This window comes from Vigna angularis, chromosome 6, assembly GCF_016808095.1.
Source record: "Vigna angularis cultivar LongXiaoDou No.4 chromosome 6, ASM1680809v1, whole genome shotgun sequence".
NCBI classification, from domain to species: domain Eukaryota; kingdom Viridiplantae; phylum Streptophyta; class Magnoliopsida; order Fabales; family Fabaceae; genus Vigna; species Vigna angularis.
The window spans coordinates 18,527,649-18,553,997 of NC_068975.1; the positions used below are offsets into that span (position 1 = coordinate 18,527,649).

General features: G+C 34.7%; 2 protein-coding genes and 1 long non-coding RNA gene across 3 annotated transcripts; all 3 read right to left on the bottom strand.

Annotated features, from left to right (window-relative positions):
- Positions 1 to 382: 382 nt before the first annotated feature.
- On the bottom strand, positions 383 to 3,854 carry LOC108322564 (disease resistance protein RPM1). Its single transcript, XM_017554699.2, has 2 exons — positions 1,043 to 3,854; positions 383 to 705 (listed from the first exon to the last, which is right to left on the bottom strand). Exon 1 carries the CDS (start codon positions 3,818 to 3,820, stop codon positions 1,049 to 1,051), a length of 2,772 nt encoding a protein of 923 aa, XP_017410188.1. The 5' UTR covers positions 3,821 to 3,854; the 3' UTR covers positions 383 to 705; positions 1,043 to 1,048.
- A 2,649-nt stretch (positions 3,855 to 6,503) lies between these two features.
- Positions 6,504 to 16,438, bottom strand: LOC128197338 (uncharacterized). The gene is made up of 3 exons (XR_008249758.1): positions 16,189 to 16,438; positions 15,183 to 15,225; positions 6,504 to 8,009 (listed from the first exon to the last, which is right to left on the bottom strand). It is a non-coding gene; the product is annotated as an uncharacterized LOC128197338 (long non-coding RNA).
- A 3,464-nt stretch (positions 16,439 to 19,902) lies between these two features.
- LOC108322562 (disease resistance protein RPM1) lies at positions 19,903 to 23,109 on the bottom strand. Its single transcript, XM_052878741.1, has 2 exons — positions 20,460 to 23,109; positions 19,903 to 20,122 (listed from the first exon to the last, which is right to left on the bottom strand). Exons 1-2 carry the CDS (start codon positions 23,075 to 23,077, stop codon positions 19,969 to 19,971), a joined length of 2,772 nt encoding a protein of 923 aa, XP_052734701.1. The 5' UTR covers positions 23,078 to 23,109; the 3' UTR covers positions 19,903 to 19,968.
- Positions 23,110 to 26,349: the final 3,240 nt, after the last annotated feature.

Consider the following 26,349-nt stretch of genomic DNA (forward strand, 5'->3'; position numbering starts at 1 on the left):
TATTTTCTCTTTTTTCTTCTTCTTGGTGAGTGCAAAAGTTTATGTTCTTCAACATCATATGTGGCCAATTTTGATAATCGCTGCCCCATTATTTAGTATATTTTCGGCACGTTCGACACGTAGCTAATATTGTGCAGTTAATATTGGTTTTGCTCATAATATTTGTAATGGCAAATTAAAGTATGATTCACTTCTTCAAAAACATATTAGTTTGATTTTCTGAGACATGATCTTCACTAGTTTCTGAGGGAGCATGGGAGAACTGAATTTGCAATTTCTTAATGTTATTTATCTGTCACCATATCCATACATATCAAGCTACCAAATTTTTAAATTAGTGGCCGTATAACAATATATGGTAAATTTTCAATTCATCCCACAAAAAGTCATCTCATCACGAAAACAAGTCACCATAGTCTATAAAGTCTATAAGTGAAGTTAACAATTGATAAAGGCATTAGAAAAGGAAAAGTGATCACAGAAATGAACTTCAATTAAATCTAACATCAAGTTGCAGTTAGGATTCTTCACCTCCAAACTAAGTTAAATACACATTTTGGAAAAGAAAAGAGGGAAAAATTGAAGGAAGCTTAGAAAACATCATGACAAATAGATGGGCTTTGCAGTTTGAGGCATCAAATCGAGATCCACCGCTTCAAGGATCGCACGAGAGAGAACTTGAGGGGATATTCACTTACAGCTTTCCTAAAATTCACGATTGTACAATAGTGAGTAGAAGATCTAGAATTAAGAACATTAAAGTTAACACAATCAAATGTAGATAAATTTATAATGTGCTTCAAATCGTAATGAAATACTAAATACTCACTAAATTTACACCAGTATACATTTACAAACAGAAGGCCTAAACTTCTTCCTAAATCTCGATCACGTTTAAAGTGTTCATCTTGATGACACTTAAAAACATCTAAAGTAAAAACAACGTAATTCTTGAGTTGAGGTCAACACCTACCAATTCAGAGCATAAAATACTAACATAAAAGATTATACTAGTCAAAATCTTATAATGGTAAATACGTACCGCGAATCACATATAGCCATAATTGATGCTCCAGTGCTGGTCTTTACCAATGCGATCAATTTCCTTAACAAATAGAGTTGGCATAGAAAGGACAAGAAGAAATTTAAGTTTCTTCAGATGTTGAAGGCCATCGGGGACAGTTCTGAGTTCATCGAGGCCTTTCAAATTAAGATGTTCCAAAGACTGCAGAGCTGTCTCATCCATAAGGATCGAATTCAAGTTCCAAAGATGTTCGAGATTTAGCTTTCTTAGTTTCTTGAACCCTCCAGGCTGAAAATGCAAAGTTTTACCTTCATAAGCGTGGGATAAAGAGAGAACCAACAAACTAGGCATATCTTTTAGTGATTCCAAGGGATCATTGGTCAAGTCAGAGTGGCGCAAGGTCAATCTCTCAAGATGAAGGAGTTGGGGAATCCAATTTGGCAACTTTTCTAACTTCAAATCAAGGAAAAGCTTCCTAAGTTCAGATATGATTGACGTAGTGGTCAAGTCAACTACGTTGCGATCATCAGATTTTTCAATGCGTAGTGCTTGCAAGTGTTCCATCTCATTGATTGAGGAGAAAAGTAAAGTAATGTGCTCTCCGCCGAAACAAAGCACCCTCAGAACCCTTAACTGCTTTAACTTCCCTACCTCTCTAATGGCCACTCCATCACCCTCCATACGCACTTGTGGTATCTTTTGCAGCCTTGTCATGCCTCCAATATCCTTCCATTCAATTGAAGAAGATACAGAGTCAGGTGTCAGAAGATGCCGTAACTTTCTAAGCTTTTTGATCTCCTTCGGCACCTTACACACTTGCGTTTGTCGTATATCCAAGGTCTCCAAGTTCACGAGCTTACCAATGGATTTTGGAAGAACTTTTATCTGCGTCCCCCTAAAGCTTAAATACCTCAGGTAGATTAAATTCCCCAACTTTTTAGGAACACAAAGTAATCCACAATCTTCAAAATCAAGTACCTTCAATAGAATATAATCTTTAGGGATTTTCTTTACCAAGTGGACAGACAATAGTTCTTCTTTTTTTCCTGGAATGACTATAATTGACCGAATGTGTGATCTTTTAATACGTCTATTTAAATCATTGTTTGCTTGAATTGTCAGACGTCGAACCGACTCACTTGACTCAGATTGATCATGCCCTCCGCCAATATACTCTCCAAAACATGTATCCTTCACTTTTGTACGGATCATATCGTGTATTAAGTCATGAACACGACATTTTTTCACTTTTCCTTTCATGGAAAATGATGACACTTGCACCAAACTTCTACGAACCAACCCTAGTAAATATTCATGTGCAACTTCTTCTAAAGTTTTTCCCTCTTCGTGGGTAACAAATCCTTCAGCCACCCATTGCCTAACCAATCTCTCAGATTCAATTTCATAATCTTTTGGATACATTCCGAAATACAGTAAACATAATCTGAGATGGCTCGGCAAATTATCATAACTTAAACCTATAATTTTTGTTATAATATTTAAATCAGGATTCCTCTTCAACTCTGAACTTAGATTTTGACTAAACAGTCTCCATTCTTTTTCACTGTCATCTTTTTGGGACAAGACACCACCAATGGCCACAATTGCCAGAGGTAAACCTTTACACTTCCTAACAATTTCAAGAGATATGTCTTTGAGTTCTTCTGGGCAGCCTCCGGAAGAACCATACTTAAATGCCTTTCTACAGAACAATCTGAAAGAATCATCTTTTAATGGCTCTTCTAGCTTATGCACTTTAACAAAAGAAGATTTCTTACAGAAGACCGCAACCTTCTCGAGCCTTGTAGTGATTATTATCCTACTTTTGTTTTTATCATCAATCAAAGCAGATTGAATGTCATCCCAAAACTTTTCATTCCATACGTCATCAAATAAGACAACATACCTCTTCTTGTGCAGGCGATCTCTGACTTCTTCAATCAAGAAGCCTCTATCCATCGTAGAAATTTTACAAGGTGGATCTTCCTTTCTCTCTTTGCAAAGTTTGCGTACCAAATCCCTCAACAATTCTTCTACAGTGTAGGATTGAGAGACTGTGATCAATGCATGGCACTCAAAGTATTGATGGACCCTGTCAAAAACATGCTTGGCAAGAGTGGTTTTTCCAACTCCTGCAATACCTACAACAGAAATCACAGTGCGTTCTTCTCGTCCCATTGCTAACCAATCTGTCAATCTCTCTGTAGGTTCAGCAAGTCCAACAACCTCCTCTTCCTTCATAAAGAGAGGATCCATTCGAAGTTGATTAAACGTGACATTTTTGTTTTCTCTAGAACTGTTTAGTTTTTTTTCTAAAAAATATTGCCTTTCAAAACCAACTTTTTCATCACGAACAACTGATTTTTCATCCGGAATCTTACATGCTATTTGAAGTCGAAGGATGAAGGTTTTGATGCTGTGGACAGTCTTAGAGAGTGAAGCCGCCCATCGAGGACCATGTTGAGGTTGTTTCTCTTTAACACGGATGCAATATTCATCAATCACATCTTCCATGCGAAAAGCTGCTTCTCTCAGCCTCATCAACCTTTCCTTCATTCTATCACGCCTTTTGACATCTTCTTCAGCATCAGCCACTTTATCTGCATCATCGATGAAATCTAGCAAGCTTCCATGTTCATCTGTAATCTCTGCAACTTCTTTTGAGAAATCTCTCATCATTTTCAAAGCTTCAAAAGGTTTTGGTGGCAAATACCGACGAGCAAAGGGCATTGAAGTTTCTGCCACTTTTGTGTAGTTCTCCATCTGTGTTTTGCTACGTGGAAATGGTGAGTGCATTACTTTGTGCTAACGTTCTACAACATACCACAGTTCTTTTCCTTTAAAGCCTTCAAAAATATAATATAGGTTTAATAATCAGTTTATGTTGATTTTCTCGTATAGTTCTCTTTCTTTTTTTGTTTCAATAGGTTTCTAAACGTGAAAAATAAGTATAATTGAATCACTACGGTTAAATTGGATTAATGAGGTAAAAATTTGGCTGACTTGTCATTGTGACCTGATTTCATTAAATTTTGTGGCAGATGGATGCATGATAAGTGGAATATGATATATTAAACAATTAAAGAAATAAGTTTTTTATAAAAATTGAAATTGAAAATCACGAGGTCTTCATATTATTGTTTTAGGATTTTTGATAAAAATTGAAATTGGAAATTGCGATGATCGCTACAACCAAGGAGCTTCTTTGGCGAAAATTGGGATTTAGCGTTTTGGTGGCTTGCGACTTGTTGCGATGGTGGTGGCCATGAAGTGATCTGTGTATTAATTTTCTGTAATTTGGGATTAGGGATTTCGGTGCGATTTAGAGTTTATAATTTCTTTGGTTGTAGGTTCTGTGGAGTTCATGATTTGGAAAGATGAGGCGTAGATGGTTCGTGGCTTGACTTGGCTGAGTTCGTTATAGATTTTTAAAGATTTGATGGCACGAGATGCTGGAATTGACGCACAAAAGAAGCTGATAGAAACTTAACCTATATGATTTTAGTGATTTTTTACATTTTTAAAGGAGCTTTTTGAATTGATATAGTTAGATGAACACTAGTATTTATATACATATTGGTTGAATCATTTTCACCCTATTTTTTTCACAAACAACAAAAGTCATTCACCACTTTATGTTAACGTTCTACAGCATAACACAGTTCTTCCTTCAAAAATATAATACAAGTACAATAACAAGATAACTTGCGTGAAATTGTCTTCAATGTTTAACTGAACCTTAACACCACTACATAGTTATATTTTAAAATTAAAAATGATTAATTAATTTTTTAATAGAATTTGTAATTGAATACAATAAATAAATTAGAAACCAAGTCTATTTGAATGTAATGATTGTGTACTTGATACAGGCAAACCAAAGACTTTGAGCTTTCAACATTAAATGTTTCGTGTTTTGGTCTTTCCCATTTATTTTGCCTTACCACACCAAGAGGGTTAGGTTACAATTGATTGCACTTGCCATAGTTAGTTGTGCACACTTAATTGCATTTCTAAGTTTTCAAACAAATGTTTATTTTATTTGCCTTGTACAAGTTCTTAGATAATTTATATTGTGAGATCAATATCAAGACATATTTAATTTTAACTCGTGGTTATTTAAAAATATTAGTTTGATCTCACATGTTATCTTACATATTTGATACTTTAAATTAACTTAATTGTTAGAATTACCCACAAAAGAATCTCTTTCTTGTATTGCTATTTTTTAACTTGCAGGGCCAACATACTCATGTTTTCTTTATTAGTCTTGTTCTCTTCTCTCATATGCTACATCGCAAGTTTCATTTTATAACTTTTAAAATTGTCATCATATTGCGGGTACTTATGTTTCCCTGTTTTCGACTACTGTTCTAATTATATTATAATAGTTTATAAGAATCCAGTAGTGAATGTTTATAAAGCAAGCTATATATCAATTTTAATAGATAAAAATTATATTGTTGTACTTTTTGAAATTAAGGTATTTGATTAAACATTTTATTGAGAGGGTGAAAGTTGAATAAATAAATAATTAAATATAATGTTCTAGCATTTTTTGTTCATTTAGGTGACTTCGACCTTTCAGAGTATATATTAAATGTTTTGTGCCAAGTTGTGGTTTGCTTTTTCCTATTTATTTTGTGGTACTTCTACAACCACTAAATTGTATTTATTGAATTCTCAGATAGGTTGTTGTTTCCATTAACTTTGTTTGACAGGTGGTAGTTTTACATTTAACACTTTCTTTACTATCAAAATTTTGGAAAGAAATTGCTTTTCTTTAACTGTGATTTTTAAACCACTCTTCGTCTAATTTTATTCTATCTATTTCATGCGTTATTTAAAATTTTTTTATAAATTTTTAAATATTACTTTAAATATATACTCAAATTAATATAAATTCTTCTATTATTAATTACAAATTTGTTAGATAAAAAGAATATTGTATTATAAGCTATAATCCAATTAGATGGGAAAGCAATTCTAAGTATGTTATTTATAAAAATATATAAGTCAGATGAGTTCATAAAAAATATATATATAATTCACTTAAAAAAAATTGGAATTACCCATAGATATATCTAATTGGTAATATCCAAAATTTGCCTGTATGTTTTCTGGTAGATTATCAATGAGTTATCATCCGTTGATAATGGTCAGAAACAATTATCCATGGATGTATTCATTGTTAATTATTGACGACCTAAGTCATGATCTATCGGTAATTATCGACGACGATGATTAGTCGATAATTATCGATGACCATAGTTCGTTGGTAATTATCGACAAATATATTTATCAGTAATCTGTTAGTAATGTGTAAAACAGGTTCAAGTGCAGTGGAGCATTTGTTTCCTACCATATTAATTCAACCTAAACACAATCAAAGGCAATTAAAATCATAAAATCCAAATATATCCAAACATAATAAACCAATGTAGTGGTGAGAATGAAATTCATATCACTAAAAGCATAATACAATGTCAATAATACAAATGTAGAACTGTTTTTAAGTCCTATAATATGTAAATAAACTAAGTATCTAATAATTGTCATAATCATCATCAGAGTTATTTCCTTCTTCTTCTTCATCGTGTTGTTGTTGGGGAGGTGACTGGACTAGGGTGGGTTGTAGGGGGGCAAGGGCGTCATTGCTGGAACGATGTTGGGGTGGACTAAGGTTGTTAGACCATAGGTTGTGCGTCTTGAGGCAAGAACGGAGGCAAAAACTTCATAAGAAAATTTTGGAGATTCTCAAATCGCTATTTGAGATAATCATAAGCTTCGTCATGAGCTTGTAGTCACTAGTGCAGTAAGGGGAAATAGTATCAATTAATTTTGCTTATAGGCACCAGTTCTACAACCGAGGCATATACGGACGAGGTAAAAAGGGGGTGACTTTATGCCTCGATTCTAAACCGGGTTAAAATGAGATCAGATTATGCCTCGGTTCTTAGATAACCGAGGTAATAGCGTGTTTTTTTTTCGGTATGCATAGTCCGCTTCTCCCTCTTCGTTGCTGATGGACGAACGCCCGAGGAGAGACCGAAGACGTGATGCTGACTCCTCGAAACTTCCTCCAGAGAGATGAAGACGCAGCGGAATGGAAACGAAACTCAAGATTGAAGTGGAAACTGATAGCGAACACATGAAAACCTAGGATCTAAGGTCTAATCGGTGGAAGTTGAAGGTATGGAAAATGAAGATGGTTTGTTCGGTGAGAAACCCTAGGAGGACGAAGAACTACTGATTTAATCGGTGGAACAATGAAATGAACGAAGGGAAAATCACCTTTAGAAACAAAGTACACAACTCAAACAATCACAAACAATTAAGCACAATTAAAAGACTAGACTCTCGGACTCTAATGTGATAAGGCTTAGAGTTTAATCCCTTTTAGCCTAAATCACCCCTAAACGTGAAACACAAATCAAACAATCAATATTAAAGTCTACTCCTATGGTGAGGCTTGTAGCTTTGGCTAACAAGACACACTCACCTGTCTAGCTATGCTAAAATTAAAGCAAGTAAAGTTGCCAAGAGTTTGAAAGAGCACCAAGGACTCTTCCAAAGCACTTGGACTTTATAAAGGCCTTTTACAAAACAAAGCTAAAGCTAACATTAGGCTAACACAAGCCTATTACAAACAAATTGAACAAAAACAATTACAAAAGTAACAATCCTATGCTACGGTCCTGTTCACCCTGCAGGAAAACCATGTGCCCAATCTGGCTTCTTGACATCTTAGTCTTGGTTCAACTTTGTTGCTTCTGGAATCAATTGTCTTGAATCTTCTTGCCATGCCCATCCTACAATCACACATGCACAAAACTGCTGAGTATTCACTTAGTTAAAACAGATTGCAAAAGAGGATATAGGGCAATAAGAACTTCCCTTTCTCTTGGCTGTACAAGCTTTCCACTAAGAATCTGCTGCTGCTCAAATAAACTCCTAGGCAATTTGAATTCCAATGAAAACAATTCTGCACAGATAATTCACACCAATTCAGCAGATGATGTAATTCAACAATGAGCAATTTAAATCCAAAAGAGTTTAAACAGTCAGAACACTAGTGCAAAAAAGACCTTTAACGTCACCCTTTAGACGTCTATTTGGCTCCCCCGAATAGACGCCAAAATTAAACGAAAAAGTTAAAAAAAAAAATATTTTTTTATTCTATTTAGACGTCTGTTATGGAGGGAACCGACTTCTGAAGCACTTTAGACGTTTATTAATTGGGGAACCGACGTCTAAACCCTAAATCTAGAAATTTAAAAAATCACTTTTTGACTCCTTTAGACGTCTGATCCTGCTACTCTGACTTCTGAAGCACTTTAGACGTCTGTTAATTGGGGAAATCGACGTCTAAACCCTAGATCCAGAAATTTAAAAAGTCATTTTTTGACTCCGTTTAGACGTCTGATCCCGCCAATCCGACATCTAAAACACTTTAGACGTCTGTTAATTGGGGAACCGACGTCTAATCCCTAAATCCAGAAATTTAAAAAGTCACTTTTTGACTCCTTTAGACGTCTGATCCCGCCACTCCGACTTCTGAAGCACTTTAGACGTCTGTTAATTTGGGAAACCGACGTCTAAACCCTAAATCCAGAAATTTAAAAAATCACTTTTTGACTCCGTTTAGACGTCTGATTCCGCCAATCCGACTTCTGAAGCACTTTAGACGTCTGTTAATTGGGGAACCGAAGTCTAAATTTTGGCATTAAAACACCGTGAACGCGAGACAACCGTTACGCGTACTCATTGTTCATCATCTTCGTCACGTTTTTTCTCTACGAGTTACGCTTTCCAAGTTCATTTTCTCACTTTTGCACCGTTTTAAATTAATTTTACTCTGATTACATCACTCTTTGATGCATTATCTTTCATTTGAACTGATTAAAATGCGTTTTTGTTGGGTTTTGGTGCAGTTATTCTCGTGTCTTTAGGCGGCGTTCTATGACGGCAGTTTCTTGCGTTTTGTACTCCTCCAATTCCCTCCACTATGTTTTTAAAACCATCCAATAAAAAAAATGTACAATACATTCTCTTCAACTAAAATATAAAGTTGTAAACTCGAATCACCATGAGTCAGGAGCAACTTCAAAGACGTCTAACCTGTATGGATCGGACGTCTATATAGACGTCGGACCTATATAGGTCCGACGTCTATAGAGACGTCTGACCTAAAGGGTCCGACGTCTCATTAACGTCACCCATATATACGTTGGACAGAGATCAGACGTTAAAAGCTCAAAATAACAGACGTCTAAAGTCCTTTTTGCACTAGTGGAAGCAATTAAACTAGATAACTCCCTTTAGTTCAAAGCTTCCAAATTAAATGCTTAGGTTGCTGTTTTCTCAGTAATTTCCTGCTCAAGCTAAACTCTCAACAAATCATTCCTATTTGCTCTCAAACTGCTCCAAGTATTCTGCACAGTTAATTTGCAACCAAAATCAGCAGGATATTCATTCAATATTATCACTTTCATCACTTACAAGCTAAAACAGAATATCAATTCACAACAAAGGGTAAGTTAGACAACTTCCCTGTTTGAATGGTTGTTTCTAGCCTGTTCCAAACTCCACACTGAGGTGTTTCTGCTACTGTTTCTTCAGTAATATGTTGCTCAACTAATGATTCATTTACATCACCTCTGCACACATAAATCTCAACGAAATCCAGCAACAGAATCCAGCAAGTGCAAATGGACAGTGAATTAAATTCAAATTGGATGTAATTCAATGCAGAACTAACCACCTAATTTAATTCAATCACCAGGTTAAAACTGGAATTTAGGTGCTTTCATCACTTCTTAAAACTAGAGAATGCATTGGCCATTAAAAACAGTTTGATGCACAACTGATTATGACAAGAGCAGCCTTTTCAGCAAATCAATGAATTACACTAGGCAGAAACAATGGACCAAACCAGTCAAAAACAATATCCTAAACTAATTCAGAAATCAGTGGACCATGCTAATCAAATCAATTGACAAAGTGTAATGTGAGGCAAATCAGAAATTGGCAGTTTTAAAAGAGTGTTCTTGCAATTCCAAAAATGCTCATAAAACAATCAGCACATTAATTGAAAATCCTATGCATCTGCTAAGTTCCCATAGGTCTTATCAAATCAGAATCAACATTCAACATGCCCAATTAAACCATGAAATCACAATTCATTTTCAAAACAGTGAATACATCATGAATTCAGCAAACAATTTATAAGCCAAGATGAATGCAATGTCAATTTAAGCAAATCACAACTGCTCCAATCTAATTGATCCAATTTCTTTTCCTGCACAATGAACAATCACAAAACAGTTAGATTAACAATGAATTCTCTATTTCAAAGTGCCAAGGAATTAGGCCAAATTAGCCTCACGAAACTCACTACACTCAGGCTTCACTTTGAAAACTTAAAGCACTCAAAATGGAAAGGTTTGGAAGGGAGATTCTCCCTTGGCAGTACAAAGCTGGAAAGTCTTTCAGACCACCACCACCTAAGATGCTACCAAGCACACAAACCCTCTTTCAAATTCCAGAAACCAAAGTGTAAAAGCTTCTCATTTCAGAAAAGGCTAGGCAAAGATCAAAGTAATGGACAGAGAGGTAGAACAGAACAGGACAGCCACAAATAAGGACAACACAGCAGATCTATTGCTTAAGACAACTCTAGATCAGATTATGAAAGCAACAAAAGCTTCAAATTAAGAACAGTAGATCAGAGTTTACACGTAATGTAGACAAAACTAAGACATTCAACAATGACAAGCAAGAAACAAAACTTGGATCAAAGTGAGCACTCAAACTGAACCTAACAATAGTTCTAGAAAAGATTTTAAAAGCAATTAAAAACCAAACAAGAAGCTGCTGAAATGTTTAAGAGAAAACCAGTTTCTAACAACAATTTCTGATTTTGGTATTTCAAAAAAATTACACACTAGACTGCACTGACCTAATTGGTTTTTAAAACTGTTCAATGACTATTTTTATTGATTGTTCTCAATTTTTTTTTCTTTTTTATGGTCAAACCTGTTGCTACAGTCCAGCTATCATGTTCCAAAATTCAAAATGAATACACATCAATTATGCAGCAACTTGTGAAAGGAAAATTGGTCAGAATTTGGTGGTTCAAGTAGTGAAAACACATAGGTCAGCTAAAACATTCATTTTCTTTGCTTCAACACGTTATAACTGCTAAAACAAACTTGTTTGTATTGCAAACGTAAACAGAAACGTGCATTTATGAAATCTGATTGAGCTAACCTTGATATTTTCCTATTTCAAGCAACTCTACCACCCAAATTTTAACTCAAAGATTCAAATAGCTTTTTATCAGCTAGCTAAACTCAAAGACAGCAATTAAAATTCAAACAAGACACTAGGAAGTTAATGCAAGATGTCCAGCAAGGATCTAATGCTAAACCAGATTAAGAAATACAAAAAACACAGACACAATCAAAGTTATGCAGATCGGCCAACTGCAAATGAGACTCTATTGGAGTTTTCTCAGTGCAACCAAGCTTTGCCAAAGCAATTCATTGCTTATATGGTATGCACATGGTACTAGCTCAATCAATCAGATTCATCCCAATCAAACAAAATAACCAGAAACAGATTAAGCACCAAATAACTGCTGTGAACCAATGCAAAGCTGCATCTCATGTTAAACACTAAGCACCCGAGCTCTTAAATGAATTTCTCATTGCTCATATGGTGTGTTGATGTTGATCAACAGCTAACATGTAACAAAAACCTTAAGAACATATTTCAACTGAATTAAAAGACAAATAAACAAATTAACACGACTTTGACAGAAACAGAAATAGATTTCAAAACATAAAAGACTCAAACAAAAATTTGCACCGAATTAAAATGATGGAAACACGAACTCAAACACAAAAAAATGCACAGATACACCTAATCAGAATATAGAACTCAAAACAAGACAGTAAAAGAAATGATGAACAATGCATAAGCTAAACAGATCAACACGATTTGAATCAAAGATGCGAGACAAAACAAAAAGCAACACTGAATCAAATGAAACAAAACTCAAAAAATCAAAAAGAGATGAAACTATCAGACGATGACATGAAACAGAACGCGAATCAAATGAACAAAATATGAATCGGCCAAGACCGAATCGAAACAACTCAACTCGAACTCAAGCGAAAACAATGGAAAAACAGAGAACGCGAGACAACTTACCTCTGAAGCGTGCTCGAACCTGAGCTCTGATACCACTTGATGGACGAACGCCCGAGGAGAGACCGAAGACGTGATGCTGACTCCTCGAAACTTCCTCCAGAGAGATGAAGACGCAGCAAAATGGAAACGAAACTCAAGATTGAAGTGGAAACTGAGAGCGAACACATGAAAACCTAGGATCTAAGGTCTAATTGGTGGAAGTTGAAGGTATGGAAAATGAAGATGGTTTGTTCGGTGAGAAACCCTAGGAGGACGAAGAACTACTGATTTAATCGGTGGAACAATGAAATGAACGGAGGGAAAGAGGTATAATCGGTGGAAAGTGACTTACAATCGGTGAAAAATGGAGTAGAAAGGAAGATCTGAGGTTGTAGACAATGGAACTCTCGAGAGCGAGAGTGAAACGCGAAGAAGAAAGAGAATGTGGAATGTGTGTGTCTGATGTGCATGAAGAAAGAAGTGAGAGGCGCGGTCTGAACGTGGCTGATGCGTTGGATTGGAGATGTACTGGCAGCTGACGCGTGCCAGATGTGGCAGTGGAGGAGAGGAAGCGTGAAGGATGAGAAGCACCGTGAAAAATGAAAAAAAAAAGTGAGAGAGGTGCTTGGAAGGTGGCTAGAGGAAGTCCTTGGACTCTCTAGCCTGACTTTCAAGAGAGAATAGTTTCTATTTCAGAAAGTCTAATTCTCATTAATCTCAAAAGTGCTAATACAAGAGAGGAGTTGGGTATTTATAGTAACCCATACTCCTTAAGAGCTAAGCTAAGAAAAGTAAAAATACAAAAGGAGGACTACGTCAAGGAGGATTCCATCAGTTGCATAGTCCACAGTCCACAGTTCAAGCAAAACAATCCACAGTTCAAGCAAAACAATCCACAGTTCAAGCAAAACAGTCCACAACCCAAGCAAAAGGGTTATTGAATTTTCCTTCCCTTTCACAGAACCAAATCTCAAAAGATACAGAACCAAATCTCAAAAGCAAATCTCAGAAGCAAGCACTCCAACAGCAACTAAACAGAAATTGCCCCCAAAATAACATAGAAAAAAAAGTATGGGTTTTTTATGCAATGAGCATTGCGGAGGTTATCATCACCAACTCTGAGAACGATTTGGGGAAGAAGAGAGGCTCCTGCAAGGCCAAACCAGAACAGAGAGAAGAAAAACTGAAGGTTGATGCCTCCACTTCTCGCAGAAACGCCACCGTTGCAGGACGCCCTTGCCGCAACCTTGCCGCCACCTTGCTACGGTCACGCCGCGGCCTCGCTGCGGTCTCGTCGCGGCCTCGCTGTGACCTAGCCGCCACCTCGCCTCCACAGAAACCACCGCGATTCGTTCAACTCTTAGATCGACAAACCTTTCATCATCTCCAAGGCACCATCTTCTATGCTCGCCAAACACCTTAGATCGGCGAGCTTCCCATCATCGTCGCCGCGATACTCGTCTCCACCATCGTCGCCGCGGTACTCGTCTCCACCATTGTGCCTCCCCTCCGCTTTCAACGCCGGCCACCATCACGCCTCCCATTCGCTTTCGACGCCGGCCACCATTGCGCCTCTCCTCCGCTTTCGACACCGGCCACCATCGTGCCTCCCCTTTGGAGCGCAAGCTACTGCAATGGAGGAAAGAACCTCCTCGCGCCGTGGCTGCCAAGTGGGAGAAGAGAGATTCCCCTTTTTGTTTCTGCTTCTGCTGCGAGAGGAAAGAAAAGCGTTTCGTGTAAAATGAAAAAGGAGATATGAGAGTAGGTCATGTGCGAGAGGTAATAGGCCTCGGTTCTCCTTTAACCGAGTCAATAGAGGTAATAGGCCTCAGTTCTCCTTTAACCGAGTCAATACGCCAAAGCACAGACCTCGGTTTCACCTTTAACCGAGTTAATAGGCTGTAATATGTGCTATATGCTTCGGTTCTCACTGAACTGAGGCATATAAATTCATCAAAACTACAAAATTGCCATCGCTTTCTGATAGGCTTTGGTTTTTCTTAGACCGAAGTCTATTAGGCGAGTTAAAAAACATATTTTTTACTAGTGAGTTGTTGTCTTAACTCATCATAACCTTAGTCAGCACTGCTGCATGTAGATGGTTGGTGCTTAATGTACCTCTTCCAGCAATGTGATAGCTATAACTTGTCCTGCCCCATATACTCGTCCTTTATTTTATCTACTGACGACGTCCACCTACCACTATATCCTAGTGATGTCACCGTCATCGATATTTACTTGTGATACATCATCAGAAAACCATGATCCTTTCTCTGATCTGACCTATAAGAGTCTAGTGGAGAATTATTTCAGTTAAAGAATATGCAAAGTGTCAGCAAAAGGAGAAAGTTTAAAAAGAAAAAATAATACAAGTTTCAAGTTTGCAAAATAGTTTGCTTACATGTGTCATCCACGACCTCTCATCAACATACTGGCCAGATCCTTTACATAAATGAGTTTAGTAAAACACCTCATCAACGTGGACAGTCCGTCCCAACTTTACTACTTGTAAAATTATAGAAGTTATATGTATACATCAATTTCAAAGTACATAACTTATATCATAATTGATAGGAAATGAATGAAAATATTTGTACCATTCGAATGGCATGCTAATGAGTGGTAATTGAACCACCTATATACAAAACACCATCCTTTTCTGAAGCCCTATTCCTTTGGGCGGTAGCACATTTGTTGCATTAATCTGGCAAATTCTAATGTCCTAGCAAGGAGTTTCATATGTGTTCCCCAACCCAATAAGGGCATACTCCTACATGGCATGCATCTCTAAACATTTCTAATAGTCTACGAGATGTTTTGTTGTGAAAATTTTGTTTAATTTAAGTTTTTGCTCATGTCTTCACTTGACCTTCAATTGTTATAATAAATCATGTTAAAATAAAACAGATGGACTTAAAAGCGAAAATCAATGAAAATGAGATTAAGTAATATGATGTTTTACCTTAAATCGCTGCTAGAAGGGTTCTTTGTCTTCTGGGGGATTACTGCAAAATTAATTGGAAATTAATGTAAGGTTGGAAAAAAAAAGTGACATAGGAAACCACAAAACTATGTTTCTTAAGGGACAAAATAATCATATGCTCTTTCTCCCTTGCTTCTTAATACGGTTTTTGATTATTTGGTTTGGAGATCTAAAGCAAAGCTTTTTCCAAATAAGGAATTAGTGACTATATGTTATAGGTCTGATGAACAAAGCTACTTTAGCAGAGGTGATCCAAGGCTACATTAATCATATGGTGAACAAAAACAAATAAGATGCTTTAACTAAGTTTATATGGCTACCTTTGGGTACTACTTAACCTCTTTTTGAGCCTCTCTAATTGCCTTTAGCTCATAACAAACAAATCAAATGTTTTAACTAAGTTTATATGGCTATCATTCAGCATGATGATTTCCAATGGTTGTGTTCAACTTAATTTAGGTAAGAAAAGATGCCCATTATGCAAAAAAAAAAGGCAAATGATAGTGAGACCCATGGGAGACTGCCACTGCAAATAAGGTCATTCAATTCAGTTAAAATTTAACCCTAGCTAGCTTGTCCCTAGTCTTATTCTCAATGGAAACCCTAAAGCCTAAGAACTCTCTCTACTTTTAATTTATGACAAGCTTTAAGTGTAGAATTTGGTTCCATGCAGATGGACAGCAGGACAAGCTCCAGCTGACTACCTTAACCACCTTTTCTTACTTTTTTCCTTCTCTGATATGATGTCATTACCATACATAATTGAGACCATGGAAGGCCCCCACTAGGTTCGAAACCCTTCTTCAAATTCATCACGAGGCCAAATGAGGTTTTCCATTTCGTTTGTTTAAGTTGAATCCTATACGTGGCATCACAATCAATCTCTTCGTCAAGAGTTAACTATAAAAGGAACACCAGCCTAAGAACTAACCACTACATTTCTAATCTAAAAGGAACACAATTCTAGTTTCAAAGAATTTGCAACCTCATAAGCATTTCAGAACATGAAAATGAATTTCCAGCCTCATAAAATTGATACACGTGCGAGAGAAGCCTTTGCGACGAAGGTATGAAATATGACAAGGTTGCTCAAAATGAAGGTCACCAGACTTCAAACGCGGGCTGGACTGAAGCGTGAGGGCACTATAGAAGCTGTTGAAGGAGGAAAGCACAATGCATCATATTTTGAGGAAATGGGAAAGTGAAATTGGGAGAGGAAAACCTAAAACATAAACTGATTTCATCGAGGATCTTATCGATGGCATTTAATACAATATCGGTGGATATATCTGCTAGTAAATGAACAATGACCTCCGTGAGTAATTAACATTTATTGACAGATCATAGGTCGCCGGTAATGTTATGTCAATAATTCTCATTTTTTATATAGTGATTGTTTATTTAAATATGCAACAATAACAAGTGATAGAAATGAAAAATGAGTAAAATGATAGTTTAGCTAAAAAATATTTATTTTTCTTAATATATAAAGAATAAATGAAATGGAGGGAGCACTACTTTCATATGGTTACAACAAAATGACCTTTGATGTATATCAAGTCACATTTTTGTCATTTTATTAAGGAGTGTGATGGGTTTTTCCATGTGACTTGAGTCCACTCAACATAAGAAATTGAAATCACTTTTAATCTAAAACCTTAAAACATGAGTTTGTGGGTTATTTTCATATTTGATGTTTAACTTTGTCATTTTTGTCAATGTGAGACTTAGACTCACATTTGGATTATTCTCAACAATCTCTCCCTCAAGACTAGTCATTTGATATATTTCTCCTCAAGTGTAAAGTGACCCTTAATTAAATTGTAGTTGTTGTGGTTGTGACGATGATGTCTTGTTATCACAACGGTCTAAGTCGGTAACAAAGATAAATCATATGCTTTGATATCATTGATGGACATTTTTAGGAGGTTTATCAAGAAGAGATTATATAAATATAACATGAGTCCAACCCACATAAAGAATTGACATTACTTCTAATCAAAATCTTAAGTCATTGAGTTTATGTGTTTTTTTATATTAAATTTGACATTTTTATCTAATGTGAAACTTAGACTCACACTTGCATACCTGAATTATTTCCAAATTAATAATTTTTATTTGTGTTTGATGGATTTTTTTTCATGTCTCTTTATCATTTATTACTTAATGAAATTAGATTTCTTTTAACAATATTTATATATATAGTTTACTCTTTGTTTCCTAATTCATTTTTTACCCACATGTTAGGCAGTGACAACATAGAAACATCTCTTCTCCACTTTTATTTTATTTCTATTTTATATTTATTAACATTTAACCTCTTTCTTTATTAGAACTTCAATATATAATTTCCGTTTTACTTCATACTTATTTGTTTATGATGAATCTCTAAGAAATTACGTTCAACCAAATTAATCTCTTTTAATGAAAGTATACATATAAAAGCACATAATAAATTTAATTTACATTCTGCATCTTAAGTTTTACATTCAAGAATACTCAATATATATATTCATACAACTTTTACAATAATAAAACTGTAATCTCTCTCATGTCAACCAAGTATCATATACACTTAAAAGACTTATTGACTTAGAATATAACAAGACTCAAATAAACTTTTCATTCTTAGTCTACTACATTTTTTACGTTCAATGTGAAACTTTGGTGATTACTTCCAGATAACAAGACACCCTCCCTTTACTAAAAATCTCACATATTACAGCAAGTAAGCCCACAACACAACTTCAACATTAACAAATTTCACATCAACACTATCTTGAAGCAACGCAACAATATAAACATGTTCCTCATATACATAAACCATCCATCCTTCTTGTTTTTCGTGTTTCGACACGAACACATGACACACCACCAACAGATCAACTTGCATTCCTCTCACCATCAGAGACTTACATAGACTTATTTATAGTGACAATCCTTCCTCGTTGTCTAGTGATTGATCTTTAATTAAGATTTTTGAAGTGCCAAAACCTTTTTATAAATATATACAATTTTATCGGTGTCAAATATATAATATATATTAAAGTTTTATAAAAATATTTTAAATTATATATTAATTTATATATAAAAAATGGGGGTCAAAGCCCCTTCAACCTCTATTATAATCCACTACTATATTATTGTCGATCTCAGTCTTGCATCTCAAACTCACAGCTAGTAACTCCGACGTCATCTCCCTGGATAACTCGCCAGTATCAAGGTGGAATTTATTACTAACATCATCGAACCGATTAATCCAATAACACCACATATGCGTCAAAGAAGTTATTGCATAAATAAATAAATAAATAAAATCATCGACACTAATATTTGCTCATGCCAAATTGATTTCTTTTCTCTCTTAATTAGAATCTCAACTCTAGTACCACAGATAGGAATTACATAGGAGAAAAGTAATATCTTCTAGTAGAAAAACACACTCACACTGCTAATACTAAACAAAAATATTATTATTCTATATATTATTATTTTTCCAAAGCATTTTTACAAGAATATCATTACAAAAGTCTCTATTCAGCTTTTACAGATAAAATTACAAACCCATGATCAACTAATCAAGCCCATTAACTCAAGTCACTCATGCATTTAAGTTTCCTGGCATATTTTTATTCTTCAACATGGTATATACCATATCAAGAATTTCCTCTCGGCTACACCATTTTTTATGGCGAGTACAAGCTTTCAAGAATATTCTTATGTCGTGATTCTCACAAGACTTCATGGAATCGCCTTGTGAACTAGGGGAAGAGTAAACTCAACAGCCTTAATGTGTTTACTGGTTTCCTTTTCAACCATCACCCTGAACTTCTTGAACACCTCGAATACCTCTGACATTTTGTTTAAGAAGTATACATGTTAAGACAAGATCGTATATAAGACATGACTGTCTAACACCTTCAGATTTTGAAGTTTAACAAACAACGATAAACGGAATGAGTATTTGACAAAGTATTATCTTTGTGAAAATAGTATCGTTGGAAGAAAGGCATATTATGAAACAAGCGTTAGAACATCTAAATGAACAAAGAAAAGTTTTAGTAAACATGTTATTAAATGAAAGATATTAAATGATATTTTAGTGGTATTATGGCACTAAACGCACCATTAAACAATATTTTAGCAAACAAATCGATATGCTACAAGATATCTTTACTAAACACGCTCCTAATATATCTTACTGAATAATGCAATATTGTGTAACATGATATTTTTGGTAAACGCATTAAAACTATAAACGATGCTTCAAAAACAATGTTGTGAACAACACTTTGCTAAGCGTGCTCTTGTACTAAACAAAAGATCACTAAATGATGCATTGTTAGTACACACCTTTTAAAGACTAAACGATACCTTGATACAAAATGATATTTTTTTCACTTTAGGCTCTCAAGGTTTGATGCCAATTTTTTAGCAAATGACCATCCTTTTGTATCTGATTTACTTTAGTGTATATTTCATGTCAACTGCACATTACAACTGACAGACATTTAGTTTTTCAACTCCAAGCCATAAATCTCCGATCATTACAAAAACGCAATACTATAATAATCATTAATGTCCAAAACATAACGTACTAATCTCCTAAATTTTCCTCTCCTAAAACATCAAATTATTACTACTCATAAAAATTGTTGAATAATTCTCAAATTTAAATTTATCCCAATAAAAGCATCAAAGAAATAAACTTCAATTACATATAAGATCAAGTTGCTGGTAGGATTCTTCACCCTCAAACTAAAATTTAGATACTCTCGGAAAAGAAAAGATGAAAATATAGAAGGAAGCTTAGAAAACATAATGATAATATAAGGGGCCTTGCACTATGCATCAAATTCAGATACACCGTTTCAAGGATCGCAGGAGAAGTACCGAGAGAATCTTCGGTTACAGCTTCCCTAAAATTGACGATTGTACAGAATGAGTGTAAGCTGTAGAACTAAGAACATTAAAGATAATACAAATCAAATGTACATAAATTTATAAGGTGCGATAATCATAATAAAATATTAGATACTCACTCAATTTACGAAAAGTATTCTTTAAACACCACAAAAAGACTAAACTTGTTCCTTAATCACCCGTTTAAAGTGTTCATCTTGATGACAGTTATAAACATCAAAAGTAAAAAACAAACGTAATTCTTGAGTTGAGGTCAATACCTACCAATTCAAAGCATAAAATATTAACATAAAAGATTATAGTAGTGACAATCTTATAATGGTAAATACGTACCGCGAATCACATATAGCCATAATTTCCTCAACAAATTGAGTTGGCATATAAGAGACACGAACAAGTTTCCTCAGATGTTGAATGCCATCGGGGACAGTTCTGAGATCATCGAGGCATGTCAACTCAAAATATTCCAGAGCCTGCAGTGCTGTCTCTTCAATAAGGATCGAATTCAAGTTCCAAAGATGTTCGAGGTTTAGCTTTCTCAGTGTCTTGAACCCTCCCGGTTGAAAATGCAAAGTTTGACCTTCATAAGCGTGGGATAAAGAGAGCACCAACAAACTAGGCATATCTTTTAGTGATTCCAAGGGATCATTGGTTAAGTCAGAGTGGCGCAAGGTCAATCTCTCAAGATGACGGAGTTGGGGAATCCAATTTGGTAACGTTTCTAACTTCATATCAAGGAAAAGCTTCCTAAGTCTACACTCACCAGACATTGTCTCAGTGTTCAAGTCAATGCGATCACCAGATTTTTCAATGCGTAGTGCTTGCAAGTGTTTCATCTCATTGATTGAGTTGAAAAGTGAAGTAATGTGCTCTGCGCCGAAACAAAGCACCCTCAGAACCCTTAACTGCTTTAACTTCCCTACCTCTTTAATGGCCACTCCATCACCCTCCATACGCACTTGTGGTATCTTTTGCAGCCTTGTCATGCCTCCAATATCCTTCCATTCAATTGAAGAAAATGCAGAGTCAGGTGTCAGAAGATGCAGTAACTTTCTAAGCTTTGTGATCTCCTTCGGCACCTTACACACTTGCGTTTGTCGTATATCCAAGGTCTCCAAGTTCACGAGCTTGCCTATGGATTTTGGAAGAACTTTTATCTGCGTCCCCCTAAAGCTTAAATACCTCAGGTAGATTAAATTCCCCAACATTTTAGGAACACAAGGTAATCCACAACCCTCAAAATCAAGTACCTTCAATGGCATGTCATCTTTAAGAATATTCCTTTCCAAATCGGAATACCATGATTCTTCTTGTTTTCCTGGAATGCTTATAATTGACCGAATGTGTGATCTTTTAATACGTCTATTTAAATCATTGTTGGCTTGAATTGTCAGACGTCGAACCAATTCACTTGACTCAGATTGATCATGCCCTCCGCCACCAAACCATGTATCCTTCATCTTTGTACGGATCATATTGTGTATTGAGTCACTAACACGACATTTTTTCACTTTTTCTTTCTTGGAAAATGATAACACTTGCACCAAACTTCTACGAACCAACTCTAGTAAATATTTATGTGCAACTTCTTCTAAAGTTTTTCCCTCTTCGTGGGTAACAAATCCTTCAGCCACCCATTGCCTAACCAATCTCTCAGATTCAATTTCATAATCTTTTGGATACATTCCGAAATACAATAAACATGACCTGAGATGGCTCAGCAAATTATCATAACTTAAACCTATTATTTTTGTCACAATATTTAACTCAGAATTCCTCTTCAATTCTTCACTAAACAGTCGCCACTCATGTGCACTTCCACCTTTTTCTGACAAGAGTCCTCCAGCGACCACGATTGCTAGAGGTAAAGCACTACACGTCCTAACAATTTCAAGAGCTATATCTCTAAGTTCTTCTGGATAATCAGAATTATAACGTGCCTTCTTATAAAGCAATCTCAAAGATTCTTCTTCAGTTAAAGGGTTTTCAAGCTTGTATTCTTCAACAAAAAAAGTAGAATTCTTACAAGAGTTGGCAACATTCTCTATCCTTGTTGTGATTATTATCCTACTTGAATTTTTATCATCAATCAAAGCATTTTCAATTTCAACCCAAAAGTTTTCGTCCCATACGTCATCAAACAAGAGAACATACCTCTTCCCACGCAAGTAATTTCTGACTTCTGTTTTCAACGTAGGAAGAAGGGAAGGTAGATTGTTAGGTGGATCTTCCCCGCGTTCCTTGCAAAGTATGTATATCATATCCTTCAACACTTTTTCTACAACGTAGGATTGAGACACTGTGATCAATGCATGGCACTTAAAGTCGTTATGGACGTTGTCAAAAACATGCCTGGCAAGAGTGGTTTTTCCAACTCCTGGAGCACCCTCAACAAAAAGGACAGTGCGTTCTTCTTGTCCATTTCTTAACAAATTTTCCAATATCTGTGTAGGTTCAGCAAGTCCAACAATCTCATCATCTTTAATGAGAGGATCCTCACGTTGTGATGAAATTGTGTTATTTGCTTCATTTTGTGTTGATTTTGGACGATCTCTTGTGCAACGCTCGTTTGTCCTACGAACAACTGATAACATACTCTCAATCTTATATGATATTTTAAATCGAGGGATCAGAGTTTGGATGTGGTAAGCAGCCTTAGAGGGGAACGCTGGCCATCCACGACCATCTTGAGGTCGCTTTTCTCTAATACGTATCAAATACTCGTCAATCACATCTTCCGTGAGAAAGGTTATTTTTCTCAGTTGCATCTTTTTATTACGCTCAGTGGCATCATTTTCACCATCAGCCTCTTTATCCTCCATGAAATTTTTCAACATGCCAAGTTCATCTTGAATCTCCTTAACTCCTTCTGGGAGATTTTGCAGCCTTTGGAAAGCTTTCCAAACTAATTTCAGAATACATTCACCAACCCCCATCAATTGTTCTGCCATTTTAGTGTAATTCTCTCTCAGTCGTGTTTTGCTGTTTGGCAGTGGTGAGTGCAATACTTCATGTTAACGTTACATATATATATATATATATATATATATATATATATATATATACACTACGAATAATAGCCTTGAGATTAATCTTTAATTAATAATCACTAGAGCGATATGGGAATTAAAAAAGACTTTCGAAACGGATTCCTTTATATATACCACTGACATAAAACAATTTTTTGTGTTCTATATCAAAACGACATAAAAATATTCATATTGGTTGTGGACTCGCCATAAAAAATTTATATGAAAATAAAAAAATATGTAATAAAAATCACCTTCTATAAAAATCACCTTCTATATTGAATATGATTACAATCGCATAGAAAATACCATTTTTTATATTAATTAAAATTACATTTAATATAAAAAATCTTGTATTTTATTATGAAATTATCACTATTCAAATTTATTTTATATCGATTCTATTAATAATCGACGTAAAAAATCTAATTATATTTATAATTATGTTACCATTTCAGTTAATATAGCACCGACATATAACCATTTTAGTTGCACCGAGATATAACCAACATAATAAATGATCTAACTTATTTAATAAGTAGAATTATAATGATGAATTGTCTCATGTTGTTTTCAATATACTTCTTCTGTAATTGCCTTTTTAATTTTATTATTTACTTTTTATTTTCAATTTAATTTAATTTTTAAATATGTAATGATACGACAATTTTCTTTCCAGTTTAATTAAATTGTTAATAAAATATCAAATTGAATAATATATATAAGTAAAGTAATTTAGTCATTTTTATTCATGCAATCATTGTACCATGACTTTGAGAGCTTTCAGCATCCTTATTAAACGCTTTGTTGGTTGGTCTTTCCTATTTATTTTCTCAGAGCGGTAGTTGTACAATTAATTATATTTGTCAGATACTTCTACAATTAATTTTACTCAATATATCTATTAAAAATTAGGATTTAATTAAATTTAAATCCCTGCTTATATATTTTAATTGAACCCTTATTAAAAAAATTGTCAATTGGATATTCAAAAAAATTATATTTTTCGATTGAATTTATAATAAAATATTTTCATTAATTGAATTATAAAATTGTTATCTTGTTCCCTTATTTTACTTTCTTATCTTAACTTGTCAATAGGTTTTATGATAAATATAAAATAATATCAAATAATTATATTTACAAATTATTTTCATTCTTTAAATCAAATTCTCGCATTTTTATTTTATGTGCAATTTAACACGGCAAAACTTGTATCCTATAATTCATTGAGTCAGGTTATCCACTTATCTCAATCTAACCTGATCTAATTCAATTTTTTTTTATTGTTGTGTCTTTAAATACACTTACATTAACTTTTTTGTTTTAAAATATATTAAAAATATTTAATATACAAATAATAGTGTGTTTTATGTAAAACTTCAGAAAATAATATTTTAGAAGTGACGATATAGTTTAAAAATAGTAAGACTCGGTTATTTTAATATTAAATGGTTTATTTATAAATAGTTTTGTTATAAAAAAGTTTCACTATTTTAAAACGTAGAATATCTCTAAAACTCACTTTTCTAGAGTTTTCTACCTTCTCTCTAAGAATGTTGACTCCTAAGTCATCTATTTGACGATCAGGAGGTGTCTAGACGATCATGGCGATAAGGTCTACATCAATTGTTGTCATAAAGCAAGTAAGTTTCGACTCCTTTTTTCTCTCTCGTTCCTAATTTGTTTTAAGAAGAAAGAATGGTCATTGCATGTGTGATCATGCTTCTCCTAGTCATTCTTGGTTAATCTAGAGTTCTAAGGACTCTGTCTGCTTTCAATTTGGTGTTTTGTAGGTTCGTCTAGAGATTCCTTGTTTCAAGCAATAGATGGAACATTTTTTGAGTCAAACAGTTTATTGTGAGGCAAGGGAAGCTAGACTTTTTATTATAATTATGTTTGTAGCTTGAATTTACTATTTCTAGGAAGGATAAGAGGAATGGTATGGAATTGTGTGATCATTTGAGAATTATGTGTTTTTGAATAAGGATAAATGATATTGTGATGTGTGTATATTGCGATGGTGTGACTTTGATGAAAAATATTGTTATAATTGTGTGTGATGAAGCTGTTTTAGTATTTGAAACTGAATTCAAAGCGTTTTGGTGAGAAATGGTCATATTATTGAGTTTTAAGGTTAAAAAGAAAGGTTTTGATGGGTAAGTTTGAGAACGAAAGGTTGAGGTGAGGAAGCATCTATCTAAGACCTGTCATGAGGTAAATTGAGACTTGTTAGAAGTGTAATTATGAGTGAAATTTGTCATGTAGCAAAGGAAGGGTTTATAGTTGTAGTTTTCAAGTGTTTTTGGTGTAAAACGGGGGTTTTGAGTAGTGAAATTTTGAAGTAGTGAGTATAAAATGTTTTGAGAGGTTAGAGGTCTTTTATTATACTTATTACGACTTGTCTAGGTGCAAAAACTAGTAAAAACTTTCATGGAAGTGATACTTGCTTCATAAATTGAGTTTCTAGTCCATTTTGGAGGCTAACAAGTGTATTTAGACTTGGTCATGCAGTTTGTAAACTAATATGGAGGTTAGAAAGTGTAGAATTGAGTTTGGGTAATTTATAGATTGGGTTTTAATGGGTCATTTTAAGTTACAGCAGTGATTTTAAAGTTTTCTCAAGGTTTGGAGGGTCCTAGAGGTCTTTAAAAGTTGGGGTAAAGTGTGCAAAGTGAGAAAAATGAGTTTGGTATCTTCTGATAGCACCTGAGAACCCAAATAGGGCATTGAGTGCCCGTTTCCAAATGCGTTATCGCTAAGCGCTAGCTGTTAAGATATCGACAAGTGTACCGAATCGTATCAAGTAATAATAAATGGTAAGACCAAGTATCATTTCCCAAGAGACTCACGACGCTAAACAATCATGTGATTATTAAACTAATTAAGACTTTTTAAGAACAATTTGGGATTTTTAATGTAAAACAAGAAAGTAAATATGCATGCACTTTTGATCAATTGAAGAAAACACAAAGATGAATGGATGATATTGAAAATATGAGATGAATATGTTGTTGGAGTTTAGATTTCACCTAGTTTACTCTCATGCACATATGAATTCATCTTCTTCATTAATGTTAATATCACTTTCTAACTTACTTAAAACCCGATGTCTCGACGAAGAAAGCCTATCCTTAATTACTAGATCACAATGTGTTGTATCACTAGCAATTAATTATGCATTACGCTTAGAA